Source organism: Microcaecilia unicolor, chromosome 10 (genome assembly GCF_901765095.1).
Source record: "Microcaecilia unicolor chromosome 10, aMicUni1.1, whole genome shotgun sequence".
NCBI lineage: Eukaryota > Metazoa > Chordata > Amphibia > Gymnophiona > Siphonopidae > Microcaecilia > Microcaecilia unicolor.
The window spans coordinates 29,132,306-29,158,362 of NC_044040.1; the positions used below are offsets into that span (position 1 = coordinate 29,132,306).

General features: G+C 42.1%; 1 protein-coding gene across 4 annotated transcripts in view; it reads right to left on the reverse strand.

Annotated features, from left to right (window-relative positions):
• NAPEPLD (N-acyl phosphatidylethanolamine phospholipase D) overlaps positions 1 to 26,057 on the reverse strand; it is a 43,818-nt gene that overhangs the window by 12,010 nt on the left and 5,751 nt on the right. For all 4 annotated transcript variants that reach the window (XM_030216407.1, XM_030216410.1, XM_030216411.1 and 1 more), the window contains 3 exons: positions 19,366 to 19,678; positions 3,773 to 4,419; positions 1,169 to 1,283 (listed from right to left, as the gene is read on the reverse strand). In XM_030216407.1, the coding sequence (XP_030072267.1) occupies positions 1,169 to 1,283; positions 3,773 to 4,419; positions 19,366 to 19,678 (1,075 nt within the window). The remainder of the gene's footprint in view (positions 1 to 1,168; positions 1,284 to 3,772; positions 4,420 to 19,365; positions 19,679 to 26,057) is intronic.

Genomic DNA, 26,057 nt, shown 5'->3' on the forward strand with positions numbered 1-26,057 from the left:
TCTAATACTTGCAGTCTCGCTACTGCATATCTAGACAGTACAACTCCTACGACCCCTGACGCAGGCGCTGTTCGCCGAAAAACGGCCCGTGTCAGATCATCTTTAGAAGATTGTTATCCAAGTTATGTGATTTAAAGTAACTTTGTCCTGATTTTGAAGGCTCTTAGTGCTTTCTTTGGCTATTTGGCTTGTTTTCTACTATGCAAATATTCCATGCAACAACTTGCTGTTCTGTGAATAAATGCCTCCTTATATTACTTCCAAGTCTGAGCCCCCCTCCCCCATCTCATATCATAAGATGATTAAAAAAAATTTTAAGTGGAAAGAAAGTGTTCTCCTCTTGTGCATTATTTATATCTTTGAGGTATTAAGGTGTTTGTTTAGCCAACCCTTCCCCAGAATTCACACATTTAAAAGCCTAGTTTTGCATAGGGCTTCTAGACCGGAATGGGACATTCTGCTCCTTGTGATCTTGGCCAAGCCACTTAACCCTCCATTGCTTCAGATACAAAATTAGATTGTAAGCCCTCCAGGGACAGGGAAATACTCAGTGTACCTGAATGTAACTCACTTTGAGTTGCTACTGAAAAAGGTGTGAGCAAAATCCAAATAGATAAATTCAGATGTTCACAATTCCTTGAGTATTTTACGAGAGGCTCTATTAAATGTAAGCCTTTTGTAAAAACACAGCAAGTCAGCAGGATTACATGTGGCTTAAATACCAATTTTGCAACATACATGTATATTTGCGGTACTTAAGTGTTTGATTTTTCACTTACAAGAGGTGTCAATTAAGAAGCCAGGTGAAAAACTTTACATTTTTGAAGCGGTGTAAGGCAACATAGAGATCAGCACAATTATTGCTTGATGACTAATGAAGACCCCAGGTTCAAAGAAGCAAGCAGCTCTGTCTCAGGATGCCATTTTAAATGTATGTGTTATTCCCATTACACAAATGTGTATTTTTTTTTGGATTCCATTAACTCTGTGGTTTCTAAGAAAGTGGCATTACAAAACTGGCACATGAGTAGCACATTTCCACATGTAAAAGGCCTCCCTCTTCGTAAAACCAAGCAAACCTCTAAAATGACCTCCTCAGGCTCTTAAGGTCCTTCTTATAGGGTTGGCAAACGCATGTGGCTGTAACATTTACAATGAGGGTACTCACCTCATTTGCTAATGCAAAGGTTCCCCAATGGATTGCTACAGACGCCTTTGCCTGTACATCAATATGAATCCTCACAGCCTCTTCTGGATCCACATGTTGGTATTTCATAAACCACCTAACATAAAAGTTATGGACAGTTTAGTCAGTCTATCCTGCTGAAGCCACATGTTTTGTTGTTAGTAATGAACATTTTGCTGTAACTGCCGGCAGGTGGTGGTTCACACCTGGGGAAGCTATTTAAGGTGACACTCCAATAATGAAGTGCCTTAACAATATGAAAAAAAGGATGAATATCTTAATTCTCAGAATTCCTGAGGAATACTTAAACATTTTACATACTGCACAAGAATAAGTTCCGTCACCCACTATACATGTGGCAAATGCCATGTGATCAAGTAAACCACTTATACTGCTCATTGAGATATACAACTATCAAATATTAAATAAGCTTGAAACAAAGACTGAGCAGAAACATGCAAAAACCAGATCAATAATGGTAAAGAAGATTGTGCAGCACTGCGTATGCCTTGTAGCGCTATAGAAATGCTAAATAGTAGTAGTAGTAAGACTAACAGATGAAACACATGAAAAAGGTGTCAAAATGGCCAATGGGCAGCATTAAGGCATAGGCAAAAGAGAGGGGGGAGGGGGTTGGGGGGGTTAAATTACTGTAAAAAAAAATATTGATGGGGGAGTTGATTGTCAAAAGTTAATACTCTCAAGATTTAATGGATGGGACTATGACATATTGTGTTATTGTAGACTGTGTTGAATCATCAATAAAAATTTCATTTAAAAAAAAAAAAAAAGAAAACTGGGGAAGCAGTCACTACTGCCTACGCAGGTCTTTCTGTTCTCTCCATCCCCTGTGCATGGTCAGCAAGCGGCACTTCTTCCCCGCTGCTTTCTCCTTAGTCAGAACCATGCAGAGTCCCATTTGTGGGAGCTTTAAGAAGTACTTATAGTAAGAGCCCTCATGGGCTCATTTGCCTATGGTCCACAAAGGGCAAACTTGAGTTTGAAGGGAGAAGGTGAAGTAAAAAAGAAAGGAATACAGATAAATATTTCACAACCATGTTTTTAAATGTTAACTAAAAGTATATGTTGTAGCTGTTAATACATTGTACGTTGAGTATTTTTCAGTAAAACAATAAAAGAAATATTACATTTTAATAAAAAGCAGAAAATATTTGACTGATGTGCATGTGTGTACTAAGGGTGAGAGAGAAGAGTGCTGGGGGCAGGGGGAGAAAACACTATCACTAGATTGTCCATTTCTGAATTGTAATACGACAGCTCTGAAAGTACCATAAAAAAAGAACCTGGAAATCCAGTTATTTAGCTCAACAGAAGAAAAGCTGCTACCTGCTGTTTGCCGTCATCTTTATACTTGCTAATGGTGACAAGGATGATCTCCGCCCTACACTTCACCCCCCTCTACAAGCAAACACACTCTCAGAGACTTCTAGTAACTTCAATATATTCAGTGAACAAAACCTGATTTCCAGAGCACATAAAAGCACTATTGTAGGATTGTTTGGGATTTTTTTTTTTAAGTCTGGACAAAACTTCCATATGTGAACCAAGATAAGCTCTCTGAATTATTTAATGATATAAGTTAGAAGTTCTGCAGATACTATGATCAACTTGGAGCAAATTTACAAATCAACTGTTTGTTTTGACTTGTATTTCTGTACCAGCTCCCCTCTCCTCAATAAAGAGAAAAATGGTCCAGAATCTAGACTGTGGCCTCCAGTCCCCCCCCCCCCCCAAAAAAAAAAAAAAATAATAATGAGAAGAAATGGTCCAGAATCCAGCCTGTGGCCTCAAAGATATTTTCTTTGTATGAAGGAAGAAAGAAAGAGAATCTCCTCAATATGAAAAAAAAAAAACAGTTCAAAGTTCATATAATAGCTTGATTAACATTGTTCTTCTCAGCTTGGAGCAGTGCAGTTCCAAAGACCCAAGCATGAAGTCTTACTTTACTGAAAGCTTCTCTTTTAAGAGAATGAGATAGAGACAGGACACCTTTCAAAGGGATGTAGTCTGTTAACTAAGCACTCTGGCTGAAACCAACAGCTGAAAGTACAATGAGCTTTTACAACATATGTCCCTAGGTATGAGCAAGGAAAACAAGCTTACTTTTAAATCTACTAAATGGATAATTTCTCTCTGCCTTTACAATTCCTCACAGCTGAGAGTTTGAAAACTACTGAATGGATTGAACACACATAAGAGCCATTATTCTAGGAACTGGTTTCAAAAATTGTTTTGTTGGGGAAAATTACAACATTTCAAGTGAGGCATTGATAAGAGCCTATCCCACCATACTATAGCTGATTAGCTTCCTACCACAGAGAAAAAGGGGTACAAAAGTAGTGTTATGGTTTCTCTATAGAAATTTGCAGGCATAAGCAACAATGCAGGCTAGTGAAGTGCCCTCCTGTTTTTAACAGTCCGAATACACTATCAGAGCATTTGGGTTTGTGATTTGATATGGAATAAGCAAATAAACTTGTGTTTAAGCAATATCAGCAAAATTAAAACTGGGCAGTAGTTATTAGTGCTACTCAATGTTGGAAAAATATATATTAGAGTACATACCTTGGCTCATATGCTCCAATGGGAATAGCCGCAAGGTCAAATGGTCCAAATCTCTTCCCAATCTGTTCAAAAGCACCACAGTAGCCAGTGTCCCCTGCAAAGAAAAAACGGTTCCAGGGCCCCAGGACACACCAGCTGCCCCAAAGCACTTTATTATCGTCCACCGCAGTCCGTTTGCACCAGTGCTGAGAAGGGGTAAAGACGAACGTGACCTCATCGTGCCCAGGGACGCAGTTCTCATCCCACCAATCCAGCTCGATCACATTCTCACAGCCACAATTCTGCATCCAGCCCAAAAGTCCCAAGGGCACAAACCAGCGCAGCTCACTACCAAAGCGAGCATTCAAGCTGACCACGCTGCGGTAGTCCAAATGATCGTAATGGGTGTGGCTGATCATTACCGCATCTATTTTGGGTAGCTGGTCAATTGTACATGGGGGCCCTCGGAAGCGTTTGGGGCCCATAAAACTTACTGGTGATGCCCTCTGGCTGAAGACAGGGTCTGTGAGAAACACCAGATCATCCATTTCCACCATCACGGACGCATGTCCTAGCCAAGTAACTCGTAAACCAGCCTTAGTCTTCCCAGCCAGCGATGGGTTTTCAATAAAGTAGGGTTCCACCACTGGAAGCTCTCTATCAAGCTCCTGTGTTCACAAAAGGTACAAAAAAAAAAAAAAAAAATATATATATATATGTATTTGTGGTTAATATGTTAAATTTTATGTTAAGAATAATTTTTTTGCATATGTTCTTTTGGAAGCCATCTAGAATTGTGATATAGAAATTAAAGAGGACTATGTAATTTTCTGAATTACCTACTGGAGAAATTACGTCATATGTGACCTTCACACATTTATAAGCACATCTGTCATACATATTCTTTATTGCTATCCAGGTGTTCGAGAACCACTGATCTAAATGTGGTTTTTGTGTTAGTCCACTTACATATGGGGAAGTAAAGACTAAAAAAAAAATAATTAAATTAAATTATAGATGGGCTATTATACTTTAGGGTACCACTCTAGAAAGCTTCTCCATATATACAATAGTAAATCACCACCTCCTACACCATTTAACCTTTATTTCTATGAATAACCATTCATATTTAAAACATTTAAATAACCCAAATGATAGTATGTTAAAACATCAGAGTGATAAAACTGCTGCCCTCCCTCTTGCCCCCCCCCCCCTTAGACAATCAGATTTGCTTAACATAAAAAAGGGAAAGTTATTTATCACACTTCCTGCTTCTTCCTAACACTGACACTTTCCGCAACGTGTTTCCACTCTTTATAGAGATGAGTAATTAGGGTTTTTTTCCCCCCGTGTACATGTTTTCCTGAGCAGCTCAGCATCATTTTTTGGAATTATCGTAAAAACTTCACAGAACTGATGCCAATAGCCTCCAGCACCTCAGCAGATTAGCCACCTGAGAGCTAAACACAAATTTTGAATTTGCACTTCTCTGCCCACCTGCATTGCAGCCCAAGCCTGCACAGAAAGCCTTGCCCCTTTCCAACTTTTAAGAGTTCTTGGTCGAAAATAATTTTCACATTTCCTTATCAAGCTGCCAACTATTGGAATATTTTGCCAACATCTATTATATAAGTTTAGTTTACTCTTTTTTGTAGGTTGGGCTGACCAAGGATATTTAAGAAATTACACCTATGTTTACTAAGCGGCACTATGGGTGCATTAGAGTTTAACGCGTGTAAATGGTTTATGCGCATTAAACGCTAAACGCGCCCATAGAAATGTATAGGCATGTTAGCGTTTAATGCACCTTAAATTTACAGGTGCGTGAAAAACACTAACACACCTTAACATACCCCCTTGTTTTTACACAATGACTGATTTAGATTTATTGATTGCATTTGTCTCTGGTTCATTCTAGTTGTAATCTGCCCTGAACCATAAGTTTTGACGTGAGTAGAATATATTTCCTGGTAATGTAACATAACGTGGAAGTAAGATAATGTCAGGTAGGGGAGGAGTAGCCTAGGATTTCCATATTTGTGAACACAAAAAAATTGTGCCCTCCCCCCCCCCCCCCCCAAAAAAAAAGAATTTTAAAGAGCTGCACCCACACACATTTGGGGTAGAGCAAGAGGCTTCTTCTCACTACTTACTGGCAGTGTTAGTGATTGAGACACCCACTCCTGGCCAGCTCCTCAAGTCTTCTCTCTACCGCGACCCACTGTACAAATTACATCACAGGAAGTGGGACACAGCATAGAGAAGACTTGAGGAGGGAAAGGGAAATGGGACTTGATATACCGCCTTTCTGTGGTATTTTGCAACTACATTCAAAGCGGTTTACATATATTCAGGTACTTATTTTGTACCTGGGGTAATGGAGGGTTAAGTGACTTGCCCAGAGTCACAAGGAGCTGCAGTGGGAATCAAACCCAGTTTCCCAGGATCAAAGTCCGCTGCACTAACCACTAGGCTACTCCTCCACTCTGGCCAGCAGTGGGTACCTGAAACCAGAGGATTTTGAGGACTGCCAGGGGAGGGGCGGAGGGGGAGGTGAAGTAAGGAAGAGGACGATATGCCAGACTTCAGGGTTGGGTGGGCCTGTGGCTATGCTGCCACTGCTGGCAATGACTACAATTTTTTTTTTTTTTTTTTTTTTACTTAGTCAAATGGTCACAAAGTCCCCCCAATTTAGGAAAACCATCCAGACACCTGCCTAAAAAGGATATGTTTGGGGAAACCCGGATGTATGGTAACCCTACAGTGGTCTAATGGCTAGTGCAGTGGTCTGAAAACCAGGGGAACTTGGTTCAATTCCCACTACAGCTCCTTGCAACTCTAGGCAAGTCACTTAACCCTCTATTGCCCCAGGTACAAATAAGTACCTGTATAATGTGTAAACTGCTTTGTCACCACAGAAAAGGTAGTATATCAAATCCTGTCCCCTTTCCCTTAGCCCCAAACTGGGCCTCAAGGATAAAAATCTGTTTAATGCACATCACTCACAAACTCATTCAAAATGCATTCATTACCCAAGCACAGCCATTGAAGGGAGGATGTGAGGTTTTGAGTTGTGGCAGAACTGGTGGCTTGTACTTGCTCGGATGTCACTTTCAGAGGTTAACACCCCACGTCCATACACCTTCAATAAATCTAGTACTCAAAACCCATGCTCCCACCCCACAATGCCTCTTAGTTTTAGTTTCTGCTCTTGGTTGACACAAATCTTGGTCATAAACATGTGAAGAGCAAGTTTAGACAGGTCACCTTGGTGGTAGCCTGTGTTTTCATAAAATGCTAGCAAGAATCCAGCAGAAATTGCAGCTATAATGAACTGGAGGTGCTGTAAATGTATGTGTGTATAACGTGCACAATCCTGTGTTCCACCCAAAATTTGCTCTGCCCTGAACACAGAGGAGCGCTCATCACTGGAGTAATTTTGTAAGAGGAATTTTACACATGTATACTGAAATAAACCCATGGGTGTAGTTTGGGGGGGGGGGGGCAGTGCCCCCCCACCCAAACGAGCCGCTCCTACCTGGCAGCCTGGAGGAACCGCGAACTTACATGCTTTTCTCTTTCCTTCCCTTCCCTCGCTCACTCCCTCCCTCCCTGGCAAAAGCATAATGCAAGCATGAGCATCTGTGATATTTTGCATTTAAGATTCAATTTCTCTAGTATTGTTGCATGCCGACTGACTTCTTGAGGTAACTTTCCAGTTCAGTATTTTACCTTCATATTTTTTGATTTCTAGTTCCTTGTGTCATGTCTGTTGTGTCATGTGTTTTTCATGTGTGATCAAGGTGCAGTATTCTGCTAGCGTGTAGTATTTGCAGCCCTTTTTGTTTTGCTCTTTTTTCACAAGGTAGTGTATTGGTGTAATTACAGTTCTGCCTTTTCACGCATAAGGTTGTAGCTCGTCCTGTCCTTGGAATTAGTGCTGTTGTGGTTTAGCAAGGTTATGAGTGTGTTTTTGCACAAGTTTGTGTATAGCGTTTTGCAGTGGAGAGATTGTGTGTTGGCCTTACTGAGGTGGCACCAAAACATCAGAAAGGGTGTAGAGCCTAAATATGACACACTACCTCTTGTAGGATCTACATATAGAGCCTATGCATTTCTAAGGTCAACACTGGCATGGTATGGGAAAAGGGGTGGGGAAATACTACTGGAGAGGAAGAGGGAGTGCTTGGTAAGGAGGAAAGAAGGAAGGAAGGAAGGAAGGGAGAAAGAGCTGGCTTGATATATCTCATACATATTCGTTATGGTTATTCCCCCCCCAAAAAGCCAGCTCTTTCTCCCTTCCTTCATATTAGCATATTCATTTGTGTGTGTGTGTGTATACATATACACACAGAACTTTCTACTCAGCCTCAGATACACAATAGCCACAGCTGTTGAGATATACTAAGCAAAAAAGGTTTCTCCAAAAATCTAGGTAACCCCAAATTGTGATATGACTGCATAGCTCAAAAGGCTGAAATGTGCACTGTGAGTTGAGTAGTCCGCACAGTGATTTTACATCACTGTATAGGTTTGTGCTGTTTTCCTGTTCTGGATGCATCCAGTATGAGGCAGCTATGGGAAGGCTCAGGCCAGAGTGCTAAAGGGCAGTAAACTCAAACTGAGATCAAGATAGCTGGGGATTTCAGGACAAGTGGTTTTGTTGTTGAATATCGTGGCATCTCCTGTGCAATTCCCAGTGCTGTCTAACCTTTTTTATTCTTTCCAACCCCAAAGGAAGTTGAAAAGAATTCTACGAGAGGTTGAGAATATCTGTCTGTGGACAAAATAACTGAAAATTTAACACAATGGGGTGAAACTCAGCATGAGGAAAAAACTAGTAAAAAAAAAAAAAAAACAGCTCAAAAACTGGCAAAATCTAACTGAGTATTAGAGATGAGCCGCCATCCTCCTCCTCCCCAAATGACCCAATGCATTTCTATGGAAGTAGTTCCACTTTCTGCGGCAGAAAATTAACGCAGTGATAAAACTTAGCTTGTAAAAAAAGGGGGGGGGGGGGGGGGGGAAGGAAAGACACAGAATTTGAAAAAGGCCAAATCAAATCACAGCAGGGGTTCCAGAGAAGAAAGTGTCTTAAAATATGACCCAATTCATTTCTGTAGGAAAAAGGGGTTCCAGCTTCTGCAGCTGAGACATGAAGCAGTTACAGAATAGGGCAAGACAATTTAAAAGGCGCAAACTATTCCCCTCACAGTCCAAGAACTACCCCACCTGCAACTGCACCCCCCCCTGTAAAAAAATAATAATTTATAGCTTGAACATGTGCACTTGCTGAGGTGGAGAACATTTTAGCCTTACTCATTACTTAAAAAGAGGGGTTGGATCAACTCTGGCATATCTAGACAGAGCCTGTTGCAGTAACAGCAAGATCATATTTCACCAAGGACCCAGGTCCAAACCACATGTCCCAGGTTTCTAAAGTCACAGTGGGTCAAAATAAGTCTACTTTATTGCACTGGAGTAACAACCCAGAGGTTTGGAGGAGGCAGCCTCCACTTTTGCCATATTCAGAATTAACATTTACTGTATTTTTTTAATTTTAGCTTAAGTCACTTGAAACAATAAGCACTCAGCTGTACAATACAGTGACCAGTTTTTGTTCAACTCCCCTACAGGGCTGTCTTAGCAACTGCGGGGCCTTTTGCAGACCAGTTCAGTGGGGCCCCTGCCCTCACCTAGCCCCGCCCCTTGTTAAGAAAATTTTTTTTATTTCAAATAAAGATAAAATAAAGCAAAAATTGTACAGAAAAAATTTAAATAAGTACAATGCTATCATAGGAAACCTTTGGGTTTAAAAAGCAAAACCATGTGCATGTAAGGACTGGACAAATGAATTAAAACAAATGCCCTTAATATGTAATACTTGGTAGCAATAATGAAATGGTGATTGAATATTCACATAGCAAGCAGCCTGAGCCAACAGATTTATTTTCCACTAAACAATTAAACTTGTATAAACTTGGCTGCTAATAGTGTGCTGAACTGGACAATGTTGGCACATTTAGACTGACTCTGGACAGTTCTGCAAGAAGGAAACCCTTCCTTTATTATTCAATACCTTCTCTGTCAAATAGTAGTAATAAAAAAAGGCAAGTGCCTTTTTATAATATACCACTGCATTCCACAAAGCAAAAAGGGAACAAGTTCTCACATGCCATTTTTCTTTCCTTTGATGTAGGTACAGGGGAAGAAAAAAAAAAAAAAGATTTTAAATACTCTCAGGTTTCAACCTAAGTCATGTTTAATGTGTGATATAAATGCTATAAATAAGCAAAAGAAAACAAATTGATAGAAACTCTGAATGTTGAGCACCTGATTCTCATAACGTTGTCTTTTTAGTGGCCCTTTACCAGGAGAAAAAAAAAAAGTATCTGAATGAACAGTACTAGGGTGTCCCTTTAACAAGCCCCCCCCCCCCCCCCCAAATAACACACAGTAGTTCATACTGTACATTTTAACAGAAAAACAGGCAGCCCACGATGACTGCCACTTCCTCCCAATGTCTCAGTGACAAATCAGAACAGGTTTCTCAAAAGAATCAGCCTGGGATGTGTGCAGCAGTCACTTCGGAGATGTAAACTTTTTTTTTTTCCCCCCAAAGTGTGCCGGGTGACTTCAGAAGGAAACAAGCAGTGGTTTACCGAATTGTGTCATTCCTATCAATCATTTGTGCTCCTTTCTGAACTGTTAACTTAGATGCCTTGACCTGCCCACCAGATAAGGTGTTCCAGAAATACAATACATTCTCTTCTGAACTCTCACCCCCCGTAATTTTATCACACTTAAACCTTTACTCACAAAAAATGTTATACCGAATGTTCTTTTGCTAATGCTCTATCACCCTATTAATTTCCCGTTGTCTCTTTCCATTGTTCTTTTCCTTGTCCTATTCCCTAACGATACTTTGACTTTGTCTTCGCTTAACTTCTCACAATATAATCCATAACTATTTGTAACAAATCGTATTTCCATTATTTACAATGTATTGTAAGCCACACTGAGCCCTCAAATAGGTGGGAAAATGTGGGATACAAATGCAATGCAATGCAATAAAATAAATAAAATATAGTGTCTAATAAATATTTAGACAGGCAGGGTATGTCTTTATGAAGGCTAAAACTGTGAAACAAACAAAAAAAAAAATGATGTAACCATAAAGGTTTTCTACTGCTGTGCAATGAAAAGAGTCTTGCACAATTCTCCAGCGGCAGCAACGTGATTGGAGCTGTAGTTCTTTTGCCTTTTGTGCAGGCTATGGGACTATTCTCTCAAGCACACATCTGCTATCATCCCCCAATGCGTGGGGCTGAACTGCTGACAGGATAAGAGAGTCACAAGCCAAGACAACATGGCCATGTAGGAACTTGACAAAGAATGAATAATCTCAAAAGTGGCTCCTGTGAATCTGCAATGGATTGCAGCTCGTGGTTAAGCATCCTTAAGGGGAGATATTTAGTACCATTTGCTTCTGTTCTAGAGCGTTAAATCCACACCTGGGGGAAATATTAGTGAGAAAGGGTACAGGGAGTAGGGTAGAGAGGCTCTTCCAAAAAACCAAGGGAGATGTCAGTATAAAAAGGTGATCTTTACTGGAACAAAATGACAGCTGCTGTATTTCAGCGTGAAAACGCATGCTTCAGGAGTCTACAAAAATATAGCAACACTAGTATAAATATGTATATGCTAGTAAGAAAGGCCCGTTTCTGAGGCCAATGAAACGGGCGCTAGCAAGGCGCTTTGGTTACCATCCCCTTCCCCTTGTTGGTGGACTTACCCCTCCGTGCTTGAGGGTGGTTGTGGTCGCTTCGCCCCGCGATGTACAGAGTGGCTGGCTGGCTCCCTCGCTGCGTGTGACCTACAGCCTGCCTGCCTCACACTCCCTCCGTTTGTCGTCACATAGTAGATCGATGTATGGCCCGCCCTCCCGTCAAACGTGATGATGTCAAGGGCGCAGCGATGACACTTGACCAATCGCATTGCCGCACCCTCGACGTCATCACATTTGACGCGAGGGCGGGGCAAACAGTAATGGGGATAAATTCCGATCTATGCCGCCTCACAAACCGGAAGTTGCAGCTTCATTAGAACGTTGAGGTAGCGAATTATGTGCGAAGGGGCATGGCTGAGGGCGGGTCTATCAGTGAGAGTGAGTGGTGCCTGAGTGACAGCCTAAGTGCAGGGCTCCAGTGTTTCCCTGCCACAGAGTGAGCTTCAGAATGTTTGAGGTGAGATTTTATATAGATAAAACACAAATTTATTTCTACAACAAATAAAATAAAATGCTAAAACATGATTATAAAAATAATTTACCTAAAAAATATAATATAAACACAAAAACATATTTTAAATAAACAAAAGTATATTCTCAGGAAATTATTCAAAATGGTGTATGTATAATTAAAAAAACATAATAGCAGAGGATGGGAGAGACAATAAAAACAATGAAAGTCAGTAATAAATTGTGGCCAACCTCGTGGTGATCTTTATACAGGGGTGAGCAATGTTTCCAAGATCACATGCAACCTCAAAAGGACAAGGAAGATCCTATTTATACAAGAGAGTAACCAATGGTGCAAATACAGGCTTTACAGATGTATACGAAACATATGGATAACAGTATCATATTTCGTAAGTAACAATGCCAGAAATATCTTAATAAAACATTACCAGATAAAATGTGTGTAAACATAGCTCGTGGCTTACTGAGAGCCAGTTAAGAAAATGTGGAGAAGCTGAAAGAAAATAATGTGATAGAAACACAATGGAGATAGTCAAATTAAAGGTAAAAAGAAACAGGACCAAAAAAAAAAAAAAAACAGACAATGCTGTTATGTATATTGTCTCTCTTGTATAACTAGGATCTTCCTTGTCCTTTTCAGGTTGCATGTGATCTTGAAAACATTGCCGACTCTGTATAAAACACCACGAGGTCGGCCACAATATATTACTATCATTGTTTATTGTCTCTCCCATCCTCTGCTATTATGTTTTTAGTTATACATACACAATTTTGAATCATTTACTGAGAACATACTTGTGTATTTAAAATACAATTTGGTGTATATTATATATTTTTTAGTTTTTATTATTTTTATAATGTTCATGTCAGCATTTTATTTGTTGTATAACTAAACTTGTGTATGCTGTGTTTTATATTTATGATATCAGTTATACTAGTATTGCTATATCTTTGTACACTGAAGCAGGTGTTTTGACATCAAAACACAGCAACTGTGTCGTTTCAGTTTTTCCAATAAAGATCACCTTTTTATACAGACATCTCCCTTGGTTTTTTTTTTTTTAGAAGAGCCTCTCTACCCTACTCCCTGGACCATTTCTTGCTGACGGACATAGGCATTTCTCGTTCCTCCACTTAGTGTGGGAAATATTAATGTGCATAAAAGCAAATTGGATCAATAACTTAGATGATGCACTTTGCTGACTTTAGCAGAGCCTTGCTTTCTAATGTAGACCGAAGTAGATCACTATAAGCAAACTGCAGCTCCTTTCCTTCAAATCACAATAGCCAGCCTTATTCTTGCAGCTGGTTATTGTCTCCGATGCATTCTAGATAAGCTTCTTTCAAAGCCAAGAAATCCAGGTCAAATGTACCTGGTAGAATCCCAAAAAGGAGTAGCAAGATTCTATGCTACAGATCCCAGGGACAGCAGTGTCTTCCCCATGCTTGTGTTAAATAGTGGATTATGGACTTTTCCTCCAGGAACTGGTCCAAACCATGACCTGAAAGTCCATGTGTAAAGGGGAAAAGGATAGTGATAGTAGTGTACTACTGTCCACCTGACCAGGATGAAGAGATAGATGTAGAAAGGTTATCAGAAATTAGGGAGGCCAACAAACTGGGGAACATGATAATAATGAGTGATTTCAATTACCCCGATATTGACTTGATAAATGTAACATCAGTGCATGCTAGAGGTGAAATTCCTTGATGGAATCAAGGACTGCTTTATGGAGCAGCTGGTTCAGGAGCCAACAAGAGGTGGAACAGATCTAGATCTAGTCCTTAGTGAAGCAAATGATCTGGTGCAGGAGGTAATGGTGCTGGGGCCTCTTGGTAACAGTGATCATAACATGATCAGATTTGATATAAGCCCTGGAGTAAGTAAACACAGGAAATCCAATATATGTTAGCATTTAACTTTCAAAAAGGAGACTATGATAAAATGAGAAAAATGGGGGGGGGGGGGGAGGAAGAGCAGCTGTGAAGGTCAAAAATTGTCAACAGGCGTGGATGCTGTTCAAATATACCACCCTGGAAGCCCAGGCCAAATATATTCCGTCTATTAAAAAAGGAGGAAGGAAGACCAAACAACAGCCGAAATGGTTAAAAAGTGAGGTGAAGGAAGCTATTAGAGCTAAAAGAAAATCCTTCAGAACATGGAAGGATCCAACTGAAAATAGGAAACTACATTACTACTACTACTATTTAGCATTTCTATAGCGCTACAAAGCATACGCAGCGCTGCACAAACATAGAAGAAAGACAGTCCCTGCTCAAAGAGCTTACAATCTAATAGACAAAAAATAAATAAAGTAAGCAAATCAAATCAATTAATGTGAACGGGAAGGAAGAGAGGAGGGTAGGTGGAGGCGAGTGGTTATGAGTCAAAAGCAATGTTAAAGAGGTGGGCCTTCAGTCTAGATTTAAAGGTGGCCAAGGATGGGGCAAGACGTAAGGGCTCAGGAAGTTTATTCCAGGCGTAGGGTGCAGCGAGACAGAAGGCGCGAAGTCTGGAGTTGGCAGTAGTGGAGAAGGGAACAGATAAGAAGGATTTATCCATGGAGCGGAGTGCACGGGAAGGACGAGTGTGGAGAGATACTGGGGAGCAGCAGAGTGAATACATTTATAGGTCAGTAGAAGAAGTTTGAACAGGATGCGAAAACGGATAGGGAGCCAGTGAAGGGTCCTGAGGAGAGGGGTAGTATGAGTAAAGCGACCCTGGCGGAAGATGAGACAGGCACCAGAGTTTTGAACCAACTGGAGAGGGGAGAGGTGACTAAGTGGGAGGCCAGCAAGAAGCAGATTGCAGTAGTCTAAACGAGAGGTGACAAGGGTGTGGATGAGGGTTTTGGTAGAGTGCTCGGAAAGAAAGGGGCGGATTTTACGGATGTTGTAAAGAAAGAAACGACAGGTCTTGGCGGTCTGCTGGATATGAGCAGAGAAGGAGAGAGAAGAGTCAAAGATGACCCCAAGGTTTCGAGCTGAGGAGACAGGGAGAATGAGAGAGCCATCAACAGAAATAGAAAACGGGGGGAGCAGGGAGGTGGGTTTGGGGGGGAAAATGAGAAGCTCAGTTTTGGTCATATTTAATTTCAGGTGGCGTTGAGACATCCAGGCAGCAATGTCAGACAAGCACGCTGAAACTTTGGTTTGGATGCAAGGTGAGATATCAGGGGTAGAAAGGTAGATTTGGGAGTCATCAGCATAGAGATGGTAGGAAAAGCCATGGGATGAGATCAATGAACCAAGGGAAGAAGTGTAGATAGAAAAGAGGAGGGGACCAAGAACAGAACCCTGAGGTACGCCGACAGGCAAAGGGATAGAAGTAGAAGAGGATCCACCAGAGTGAACACTAAAGGTGCGGAGGGAGAGGTAGGAAGAGAACCAGGAAAGGACAGAGCCCTGGAATCCAAGTGAGGACAGGGTATCGAGAAGTATGCTGTGATCGACAGTGTCAAAAGCAGCGGAAAGATCAAGAAGAATGAGGATGGAATATTGACCTCTGGATTTAGCCAGTAATAGGTCATTGGAGACTTTAGTAAGCGCAGTTTCGGTTGAGTGGAGAGGGCGAAAACCAGATTGTAATGGGTCAAGAATAGCATGTGAGGAGAGAAAATCAAGGCAGCGGCGGTGAACAGCACGCTCAAGTAATTTGGAGAGAAAAGGAAGGAGGGAGATGGGTCGGTAATTAGAGGGACAAGTAGGGTCAAGTGAAGGCTTCTTAAGGAGAGGTGTGACCACAGCATGTTTAAAGGCAGCAGGGACAGTCGCAGTGGAAAGTGAGAGGTTGAGAATGTGACAGATAAAAGGAATAAGAGTAGGAGAGATGGCATTAAGAAGGTGGGTGGGAATGGGATCAGAGGAACAGGTGGTACATTTTGAGGAAGAATGGCAAATCAAATGCTGATAAGTAAGGCAAAGAGACTTTGAAGACACAACTGCGTTGGAGGCAAAAACACATAGTAAAAACTTTAGGTATATTAAAAGCAAGAAGCTGGCAACAAGAATCGGACTGCTAGATGACCAAGGGGTAAAAGGGGCACTCAAGGAAGACAAGGCCATAGTGGAGAGATTAAATTAATTCTTTGCTTCGGTGTTCACCAAGGAAGATGCGAGAGAGATACTGGTGCCAGAAATTGCATTCAATGCTGACGAGTCAGAGAAACTGAACCAAGTCTCTGTAAACCTGAAGATGTAATGGGGCAATTTGACAAATTGAAGAGTAGCAAATCGCCAGGACCAGGTGGTATACATCCCAGAGTATAGATATAATTGAAAAATGAACTTGCAGGACTATTGTTAGTTATATTTAACTAGCCGTTAAGACCGTTAAAACGGGCGAGATTTGTGTTTTGCAAAATGTAATAATTCTCACCTCCATCCATCCATGTGCAGCAAACCTCCTCTCTCCCCCTGCCCTCCCCCGATCCATGTCCAGCACCATGCTCTCTCCCCTGCCCTCCCCCCATGTCCAGCAGCTGTCCTGTATCCCCTGGCCTCCTCCCCCCACACCCAGCAACCAACCTCTCTCCCCTGCTCTCTCCCCTCCCCATGTCCAGCAGCCCTCCTCTCTCCCCTGGCCTCACCCCGTCCACCGATCCTCCACCCCATAATCCAGGAACCCTCCTCTTTCCCTTGGCCTCCCCCTCCCCGTCCACCAACCCTGCCCTCCCCCCATGTCCAGCAACCCTCCTCTCTGCCCTGCTCTCACCCCATGTCCAGCAGCCATGCCCTCTCCCCCCTCCCCTCATGTCCAGCTACTCTCCTCGCCGCCGCTCCCTCCCCCCTCTGTGCCGGGCCCCCTGCACTGACCTGACAGCGCCTCTCACCTCCGTGTGAAAGCTCTGCTGCCTGCAGCGCTTCCACATGGAGGTGAGAGGCACTGTCAGGTCAGTGCAGGGGGCCCGATACGGAGGGGGGGGGGGGGGGGGGGCGGGAGCGGCGGCGGGGAGGGTGGAGGTTGGTGCGCGTGATGTTTGTTTCCAGGCTCCAGCGGCAGCGTCCAACAGTCCGAATCCATTTCCCTCTCTGTTCCGCCCTCTGTCATCACGTCTTGACGCGAGGGTGGGACAGAGAGGGAAGTCTCTACTGCGCATTTGCAGGTGAGTCAGTCACTTGCCATTTATATGTTTGATTTATCTTTAAAATCAGGAATGGTACCAGAAGATTGGAGGGTGGCCAAATAATGCCAATTTTAAAAAAGGGTTCCAGAGGTGATCCAGGAAATTATAGACTGGTGAGCCTGACGTCAGTGCTGGGCAAAATGGTTGAGACTTTTAAAGAACAAAATTACAGAGCACATTCAAAAGCACGGATGAGACAAAGCTAAAATGGATTCAGTGAAGAGAAATCTTGCCTCACCAATCTACTACATTTCTTTGAAGGGGTGAACGAACACGTGGATAAAGATGAGCTGGTCGATATTGTGTATCTGGATTTTCGAAAGGCACTTGACAAATTACCTCATGAAAGACTCCAGAAGAAACTGGAAAATCATAGGATAGGAGGTGGTGGTGTATTGTGGATTAAAAACTGGTTAAAGGATAGAAAACAGAGAGTAGGGTTAAATGGTCAGTATTCTCAATGGAGAATGGTAGATAGTGGGGTTCTGCAGGGGTCTGTGTTGGGACTGCTGCTTTTTAACATTTATAAGTGATCTAGAAATGGGAATAACTAGTGAGGTAATTAAATTTGCCAATGATACAAAATTATTCAAATCACAAGAGGATTGTGAAAAATTGCATGACTTTACAAGACTAGGAAACTGGGCATCCAAATGGCAGACTAGGTTTACTGTGAGAAAGTGCAAAGTGATGCATGTGGGAAAGAGGAACCCGAACTATAGCTACGTGATGCAAGGTTCCACGTTAGGAGTCAGGAAAAGGATCTAGGAGTCATCACTGACTATATTTTTGAAACCTTTTGCTCAGTGTACTGCGGCAGCAAAGAAAGCAAATAGAATGTTAGGTATTATTAGGAAAGGAATGGAAAATAAAAAGGAAGATGTTATAATGCCTTTGTATTGCTCCAAGGTGTGACTACACCTGAAATACTGTGTGCAATGGTATATAAAATACTGAGGAGTAGAATGGGTAGACGTAAATTGCTCGTTTACTCCTTCCAAAAATACTAGGACTAGGGGGCACGCAATGAAAATACAAAGTAATAAAATTATAACAAAATCGGAGAAAATATTTCTGCACTCAATGTGTAATTAAATTCTAGAATTTGTTGCCAGAGAATGTGGTAAAAGCAGTTTGCTTAGCGGGGTTTTAAAAAGTTTGGCTAGCTTCTTAAAAGAAAAGTCCATAAGCCATTATTAAAATAGACTTCAGAAAATCCACTGCTTATTTCTGAGATAAGCAGCATAAAATGTATTGTACTGTTTTGGGATCTTGCCAGGTACTTGTGACTGGCCACTGTTGGAAACAGGACACTGGGCTTGATAGACCTTTGGTCTGTCCCAGTATGGCAACATTTATGTACTTATATGTTGTTAGATTTTTCCCAAGCAAATAGAATGTTAGGTATGATTAGGAAAGGAATGGAAAATAAAAATGAGGATGTTACAATGCCTTTGTATCGCTCCATGGTGTGACTGCACCTGAAATACTCATCCCACACCACCTTATCCAAGTCTTCCTTCCTGTTAAAAGGCCAACACCTTAGAGCTATTTAAAAATGTCTTATTTCTCTCCTTTTCCTTTTTTGTTTAGATCTTTCCCTGTCCCAATATGCTTTACTATTAAAAACCACTGACCATTCAACTCCCAATTTCTTCTCCTTGGACCTTGAATTTCTCTGCATCACACTCACTTATGTTCCTCTCAGTTTCTTGGGGCACAGTACTATATGCAAAATAGTGGCAAGCCAGTAGGGCAGGACAGAGTTTTGGTTTCCTCAGCTGCTCTTCCTCTAGGGTGTGCACTTCCTTTACAATCAGAGAAGGGAGGAGGAGCTGTAGCCACAAAAACCCAGTGTATGTTGGGTTCCCATGCTACCCATCGCAGACACTGATCTGACTAGGAGATGCTCACCACCACAGAAATGTTTCAGATGCTGTTACTTAGGCAATAGTCAACACCATAAGATATCAGATGTCACAAGGCGATGTCATTGTGCAACTATTAAAAAAAAAAAAAAAAAAAAGCCTTCAACTTTTACCTCCTTTAGCTTAGCAGGAAATACACTCTGTCTCTTGCAAGGTGAGGCAAAAAAAAAAAACCCCAGCATAAATTTGCTACCAGAAAAGCAAAATGAATAGTTGTTGAATCCCTCCCCCTCAAAAGGTCATGCTAAAACCCTGCTGCAGCCATGACATTTCCTAAATTGAAAAATGTGAAACTGGTACCTCTTTGGAGCTTGGGATGTTGCTATTATCCTTCTCCTTCAAGGCCCATTTTAAAATATTTTGCATAACTGGAGGTTTCCAGGTTGGCCATGGGTTGACAAATCGTCCATCTTTCCCTCTCTTTGACCGGGTTACATCTTCCTCAAGCCTGTAATCCAGCCGGAAGCTTTTCCTGGAGGATCTGGAGGAATCACTGCTCCGGGAGCTCCGACCTGAGTGATGACGTTTCTTTGCCGTCTCTTTGGGGTAATGGTTGCCAGCACTCATGGCCTGCTCATCGGCATCTTCCTCATTCATGGTTGGAAGTGAAAAGCTGAAAAGGGTAAAATAAAAGCACACTTGGTTATACCCATAAGACAGAAACTTTAGAGAATATTTTATTACAAAATTCAGACAGCTAATCATGGGTAAGGTAAACAAAAATAAATCAGCAGGTATTAGTTTTTATGTAAAAATGTCTTGAAAAATGTCCAAGACAGGTACAGGGAAGTGGGAGTGGTGGTGAACAGACTTGCTGACCACTAACCAAGAGCCCCAGAACACAGAAAAGGGGTCTCTATAAGGTAAGGCCAAAGACACAGCGACTAAGAAAACTGTTTTCAGAGTAAGATCTTAAAGTAGCTTTGCATAGAGGTTCAAAAAGGGGTTTTATTTTTAGAACAGTGTTAAGAGCAAGATTACAGTTCAGTTCCAGACAGATGTGTCTAGACCAAGGCCCAAGGTGATTGATACCCTTCAAATAATGCATATCTGAATGTGTTCTCAAAGAAGACTGTTGGATAAGACCATAAAAACAAGCTAGAGTCACTACCTGAACTTGAGGGAATTGAAGGAAGGCTAGAATTTGTGGCAGTGACACTTTAGATAAGGTTTCTTTCGGAACACCAAAACTCAAAGGGAAGCAAGTCCATGGTGGAGGCCATTGTGCCCAGAACTTGAACATGGAAGGGAAATTAGATCCTGACTTGAGTGTGAATGTTGTACTGATGAGCAACAGAAAGAAATGTCTTCCTTAAGCCTATGCCAATCAAATATCACTCCCAGATGCTCCAAGATTTGTATTGGAAACAACTGATTCTTGGCAAAATTAATTACCAGTCCTAAGGATTGAAGAGCAGCTAACTTGGATGAAACCTGCAGACTCTTGATAAGAAGAACTGCAAATCATCCAATCAACACATGTATGAACCTGAATTCCATCCTTGCAAAGTGGCTGAATGGAATGGACATAAATTGATAATCTTCTCCAAGAATTGCAAATCACAGAAATCTTCTGGGAAGTTAGTAACTACTCTACCTATAACTACTTAAGTAGTTACACCATTCCATACTGCCTTAAGCTCCAAGTTAATTAATCAGAGACTCCTGTTCTGTCCACGTGCCCTGTGCCAGAGGAACTTCTAATGGAGCATCTCAACCCGACTTGCTGGTGTCTGTTGTATTATCAGAAAAGGGAGCTCTGACAAATTCCTGGCTGACAAACCACCACTGTATACTCTGTCTGGCAACCAGTGTCCAAGGAAAATGGCCATACTTCTGTGACACCAGAAACCAGAAGCTGAGAAAAGATTCTAACAGCCCTTAGAAATCCATCACCAATGTCACTGACCCCAGAACCTGGATGTAGTCCTAGACCCTGGGCCTGCCTTGACTGAGTACACCAGTCTGCTAACTAGCTTCAACCTCCTAAGCTCTGTGAGAAAGATTCTCTGTGTCGAATAGAATGTCCACATATTCCAGCGTCCGTGATGGAGTTTAGTCTGCTTTTCTTGAAATTGATCACTTAACCCAACAACTGCAGAAGATGGACAACTTTGTTAGTCACCACCATGCTGTCTGAATAGGATGCTGCAAGAATGAGTTGTGAAGATCGCCACCACCAAATTTGGTCTCCAAGACAACTAAAAAAAAAACTGGGGAAGAGAGAAATTTGTAGAAGAGAGAAACTTGAAGAAAAGAGAGCAATAAGTAGAACAGCAGGCCCATTTGAGGCCCCTACTTTCAAGACATTTTTACATCCACTAGCTGCAATTCCCAAGGAGCCAGGCAAATTCAGGTTGCTATCCAGCTTGTGCCTTGTTTTGGAGCAACCAAGAGCACAGCAGAGGCTGGATTTAAGGAAAGAAATGATCAGACACTGGTAGGTGGCACTGGTAGGCTGGCAAGTGAGGACTGCAAGACAACCAATTAACTTTTTTGTCCATTTTTGCAGTGCGACTGTACAGCACGAGGATGTTCTCACTGGTTGGCCATTCATATACTGGGCTGAACAGTGGCACTTTGCCTATTAGCAATTCATCTAGGCTTGGCAGTTGATTCAATGCAGATATACAAATGGGAAAAACAGTGGGATATGTTGGTTCAGCTTCTGACAGGGTTTCAAGATATTGAATGCACCTCCTCCACTGCATACAAATCTCATGAATATTCATTGTGGATATCTTGAAAACCTGAATGGCCGGACAGGTTTAGAAACCACTGAAATAGGCAAACAGAAGGGTGTAGTTTGAGGGCAGGAAGATTAAGCATGAATGGGCTAACCCAGAGTGTGAGGATCTCTGGTGGAGGGACAAAGTTCATTACAAGTGAGCTTATATTTAACAATCTGCAGGAGGCACTGGAGAATATCTTTTTGCATTAGGTATAGCAGGTCACAGCTCCAGGCAGGTAGGTAGTTCTGTTCCTGAATCTGTAACAGGGTATCCAAGCCACTTTAGATCTAAGGCAAAATAGAGGTGAAAGATAGTCCACAGGATTCATACAGCTGATGGAGGTGAGTTTAAAACTAGACTGGGAGGCCAACTGAGGGCGGTATCCTAGTAGATCCTATGGAAAGGCACCAGGGAATCATAGTGCCACAAACGGCTAACTGGGGCAGTCTCAGAACTGGAGCTATGCTCCTAGTAATATGGTGACCTATTTGAGATTTTCTTGGGAATCAGGCTGGTTATACTATTCAGTAAAGGCTTGTGGAATAGGGCTGTGCCCTGCTCATCTGGTTAATAAAGCTGTAGCCTACAAATGTTTTGTTGGTGGGGGGTGGCGAATGAACATGGACAGGGAAGCAGGGGGTTGTGAGTGATAAGCTGCCTGTTCCCCACACCTTTTTGAATTCTGGAACTCTCTCTACCAACTCCTTCCAAAAAGGAGACATAATATGCAGCAATAAAAGTCAGCAAACAGGTGATGGCTCTGTTTTCCATCAGTGTATCAAGTTACTCTGATGGAAGGTTTGTTTGCCGATTTCTCTTTCCCCTATTTGTGAAGAACCAAGTATAGGCTGTCATGTGGCCACCCTGCTTCAGAATTCTTGACGTTTATGGGTTGAAACTCTCTCAGCCCTTCCCAAAAAAGTCTTTCACTCAACGTCTAATTAAACTCTGGCATTCGTTGCCAGATAATGTGGTAAAGGCTGTTAGCTTAGCGGAATTTAAAAACAGGGTTTGGACGGCTTCCTAAAGGAAAAGTCCATAGACCGTTATTAAATGGACTTGGGGAAAAGCCACTATTTCTGAGATAAGCAGTATAAAATGTTTTGTACTTTTGGGGATCTTGCCAGGTATTTGTGATCTGGATTGGCCACTGTTGGAAACAGGACGCTGGGCTTGATGGACCTTTGGTCTTTCCCAGTATGACAATACTTATGTACTATGTACTTATGGGACTTGCCCAAAGGAGCAAAAAACAAATAGTAAGATCCAGATGTGTAGCTTTGCATAAAGGACCCCTGTGTCCATGCACTCTCCAGCAAGGCCAGTAGCAGGTGAGTGACCATGACATATCATCACTGTATGAAATACACAGATGGAAGAGTTAGAAGAAAACCAACAGATGTTCTATAAACCATGCAGAGACCAAACAAAAGAAAACAAGAGTTAAGAGAATGCTAGGTGTGATGAAAATACAGACCTTGAATAGAAAACAGGAATGCCTCAAGCTGAAGCTGAACAGTCTCAAATTCTAATAGGTGCCACACTAATGTAAGTTACCCTACAGTAATGGAAGCCAATGCAAAGATCCATGCTTTCTCCAAGCTTTGAAAGGGTGCTAATAAGCCATCATTGAAGAAGTGCATTAGACAGATTTAATCATCTGATATTAGCAATAAAGCAATTAGAGAATGCCCCAAGATCAGGAGTGTCAACCCACACAGTAAGGATGACCAAAAAAGGACAAGAGAATGTCTATTATAGGTTGAAGCTGACAATTCAGAAAAATCAGGCTCACTGGGGACTCAACACAGGCTGTGTTTCAACACTACTACTTCCATCAGGAGTCCATAACCTCTTGAGGATAAACACTAGAGTAACTACTATAAGACTCCAGATAAAACAGGAGAAACCAGCAGACTGCACTTATGAACACTGAGTTGTGTTCAGGTAATTTGTGGAGTAACTGTTATTCTTCTTTGTTGTGACAAAGGTCAGGAGTTCCATGCAACATTTTTTTTTAAGGTAGCAGTAGAACCATGCAAACCTAGAAACTTCCACTCCACCACTCGCTGCATGACCAAGCAAATCCCTCAAAAGCAATTTGAATGAATGAGAGAGATTGTGCACATAATTGTTTGAGAAGGCTTTGAGTAAGAAATAAGTATCTTGCCATGTGTGTGAATGTATATGTCCACATTTATGCATACCCTTAACTCAGGGCCAGATGCACTAAACTTAGAGTCATTAACGAGCAAGTAGTAAACCCTGGCATGCACTAAAGACTTTTTCCCAATGACGGTAGCAGCTAATGAAAACAGAATGCAGATGAGCAAATTGTGTAGAAACCATATTGTAATGAGATACACTAACATTTTCCGATTGCCTTAACACTGGAAAATCAAATGAGAGGTCTGTACCTCTCATTGGGGCTGCGCGGTGGACACGCTGATCCCTCCTCCGGAGCTGCCTATGTGCTGCTGGAACCGGGAACGCGATCTACTGGCACAATGTTCTCCCTGGCTCTGGCTGTGCTGTACGATTTCCTCTTCAAGAGCACTCTGATCGGAGATGCCGGCGTGGGAAAGACCTGCGACCTGCATCCATTTTGGCCGTCATCCCCCCCCCCCCCCCCACAATAATAAAAATGTCTTTTTTGGCAATGCTTCACTCAGCTGAGACCTGGAAGTCTCTGACCCAATCGCAAAACGTTTAGCTCAGCTAAATATGTTATGATTGGCTCAGGGACTTCCAGGTCTCTCAGCTGAGTGAAGCACTGCCAAAAAAAAGACGTTTTTATTATTGTGGAGGGGAATGACGGCCAAAATGGACGTGTTTTTTGGATGGGGGTAGCGGGGGCCGGGGCTGCGGGAAGCTATCATTTCAATGCAAGGGGGAGGGGGAAGCAGCGGCCGCGGCGCTCTCAGACATCCTTGGCATGGGCAGAGCAGCCAGCATAATGCTTGGCTGCTCTGCGCATGCTCGACCGGCCGACTGTTTAGAGAATGCAAATGAGCTACAACGAGCAGCTCATTTGCATTCCTTTTCCTTGATGCATGCCCGTTCCTTACCGATTTGCTAAGGGAATCGGTAAGGAAAGGGCTTTAACGAGTCTTTAGTGCATCTTGCCCTCAGTGGTTCCCAAAGCTGGTCCTGGAGGCACCCCACTCAGTCAGGTTTTCAGGCTACCCACAATGAATATTCAAAAGAAATTTGCATGCAGTGGAGGAAGGGGAAATGGGACTTGATATACCGCATTTCTGAGGTTTATTAACTACATTCAAAGCGGTTTACATATATTCAGGTACTTATTTTGTACCAGGGGCAATGGAGGGTTAAGTGACTTGCCCAGAGTCACAAGGAGCTGCAGTGGGAATTGAACTCAGTTCCCCAGGATCAAAGTTCACTGCACTAACCACTAGGCTACTCCTCCAGGGCATGCAAATCTCTCACAAGTATTCATGCCCTTATGTCTTTTTTTCCCAATTTGTAGGTGTAACATTCCACTGCAGGCCAATTTATGAATGCAAGTTACACAAAATTAGAAATATTATACACTTATGTGGACTGGGGTTCAGAAACAGATGCCCATCTAGTTGCTATATGTGCCTTTCTCCAATGCTACAGGTGCATGTGTGATTTTGAAAGTTACAGGCTTAGGCTAGAAATCAGCATCACTATAAGGTATTTCCTGTAAAGAGCAAAGTTAAAACCAGCAATTTTAACGTATTCCTGTGTGCAAGAATAAAGTTACAGTCTACTGCTTCAATGCTCTGGCAGTGTGTTTAGAACTTGAGGGGACTGAGAAAAAAAACCCCAAAGAACAACCCACACCAAAAGGCTGTAAATGATTACACAGACCAGGTGAGTATACCAGAAAGAAAGATAGCCATTACAACAGAACAATGCTAAATCTCTATATGACCGACAGGCTCAGAGTCCATTGGAAAGGACAGGTTCCATCCCTTTTCAAGTCAATACATCTGTACAGGTTCTATACCACACTGAAACCTTTAGACAAGAAAAATAGAACACACACTGACAGAAGAAATACAGTATAAAAAAAGTGAAAAGTACAGCGTGGAGGGACATTTAGTACTGATGGAGGAAGATAAATGAATGGGGATGGGGTAAAACCAAAGGCTATCAAAAGCCTATATAGATCAATGAGCCAAAAGTTAAACTGCTAGGTATTTATTAAATAGTGTTATTGCACAGGAGTCCTTAGTTGTCTACCACAGGAGACTGTACTTTTGGAAACAG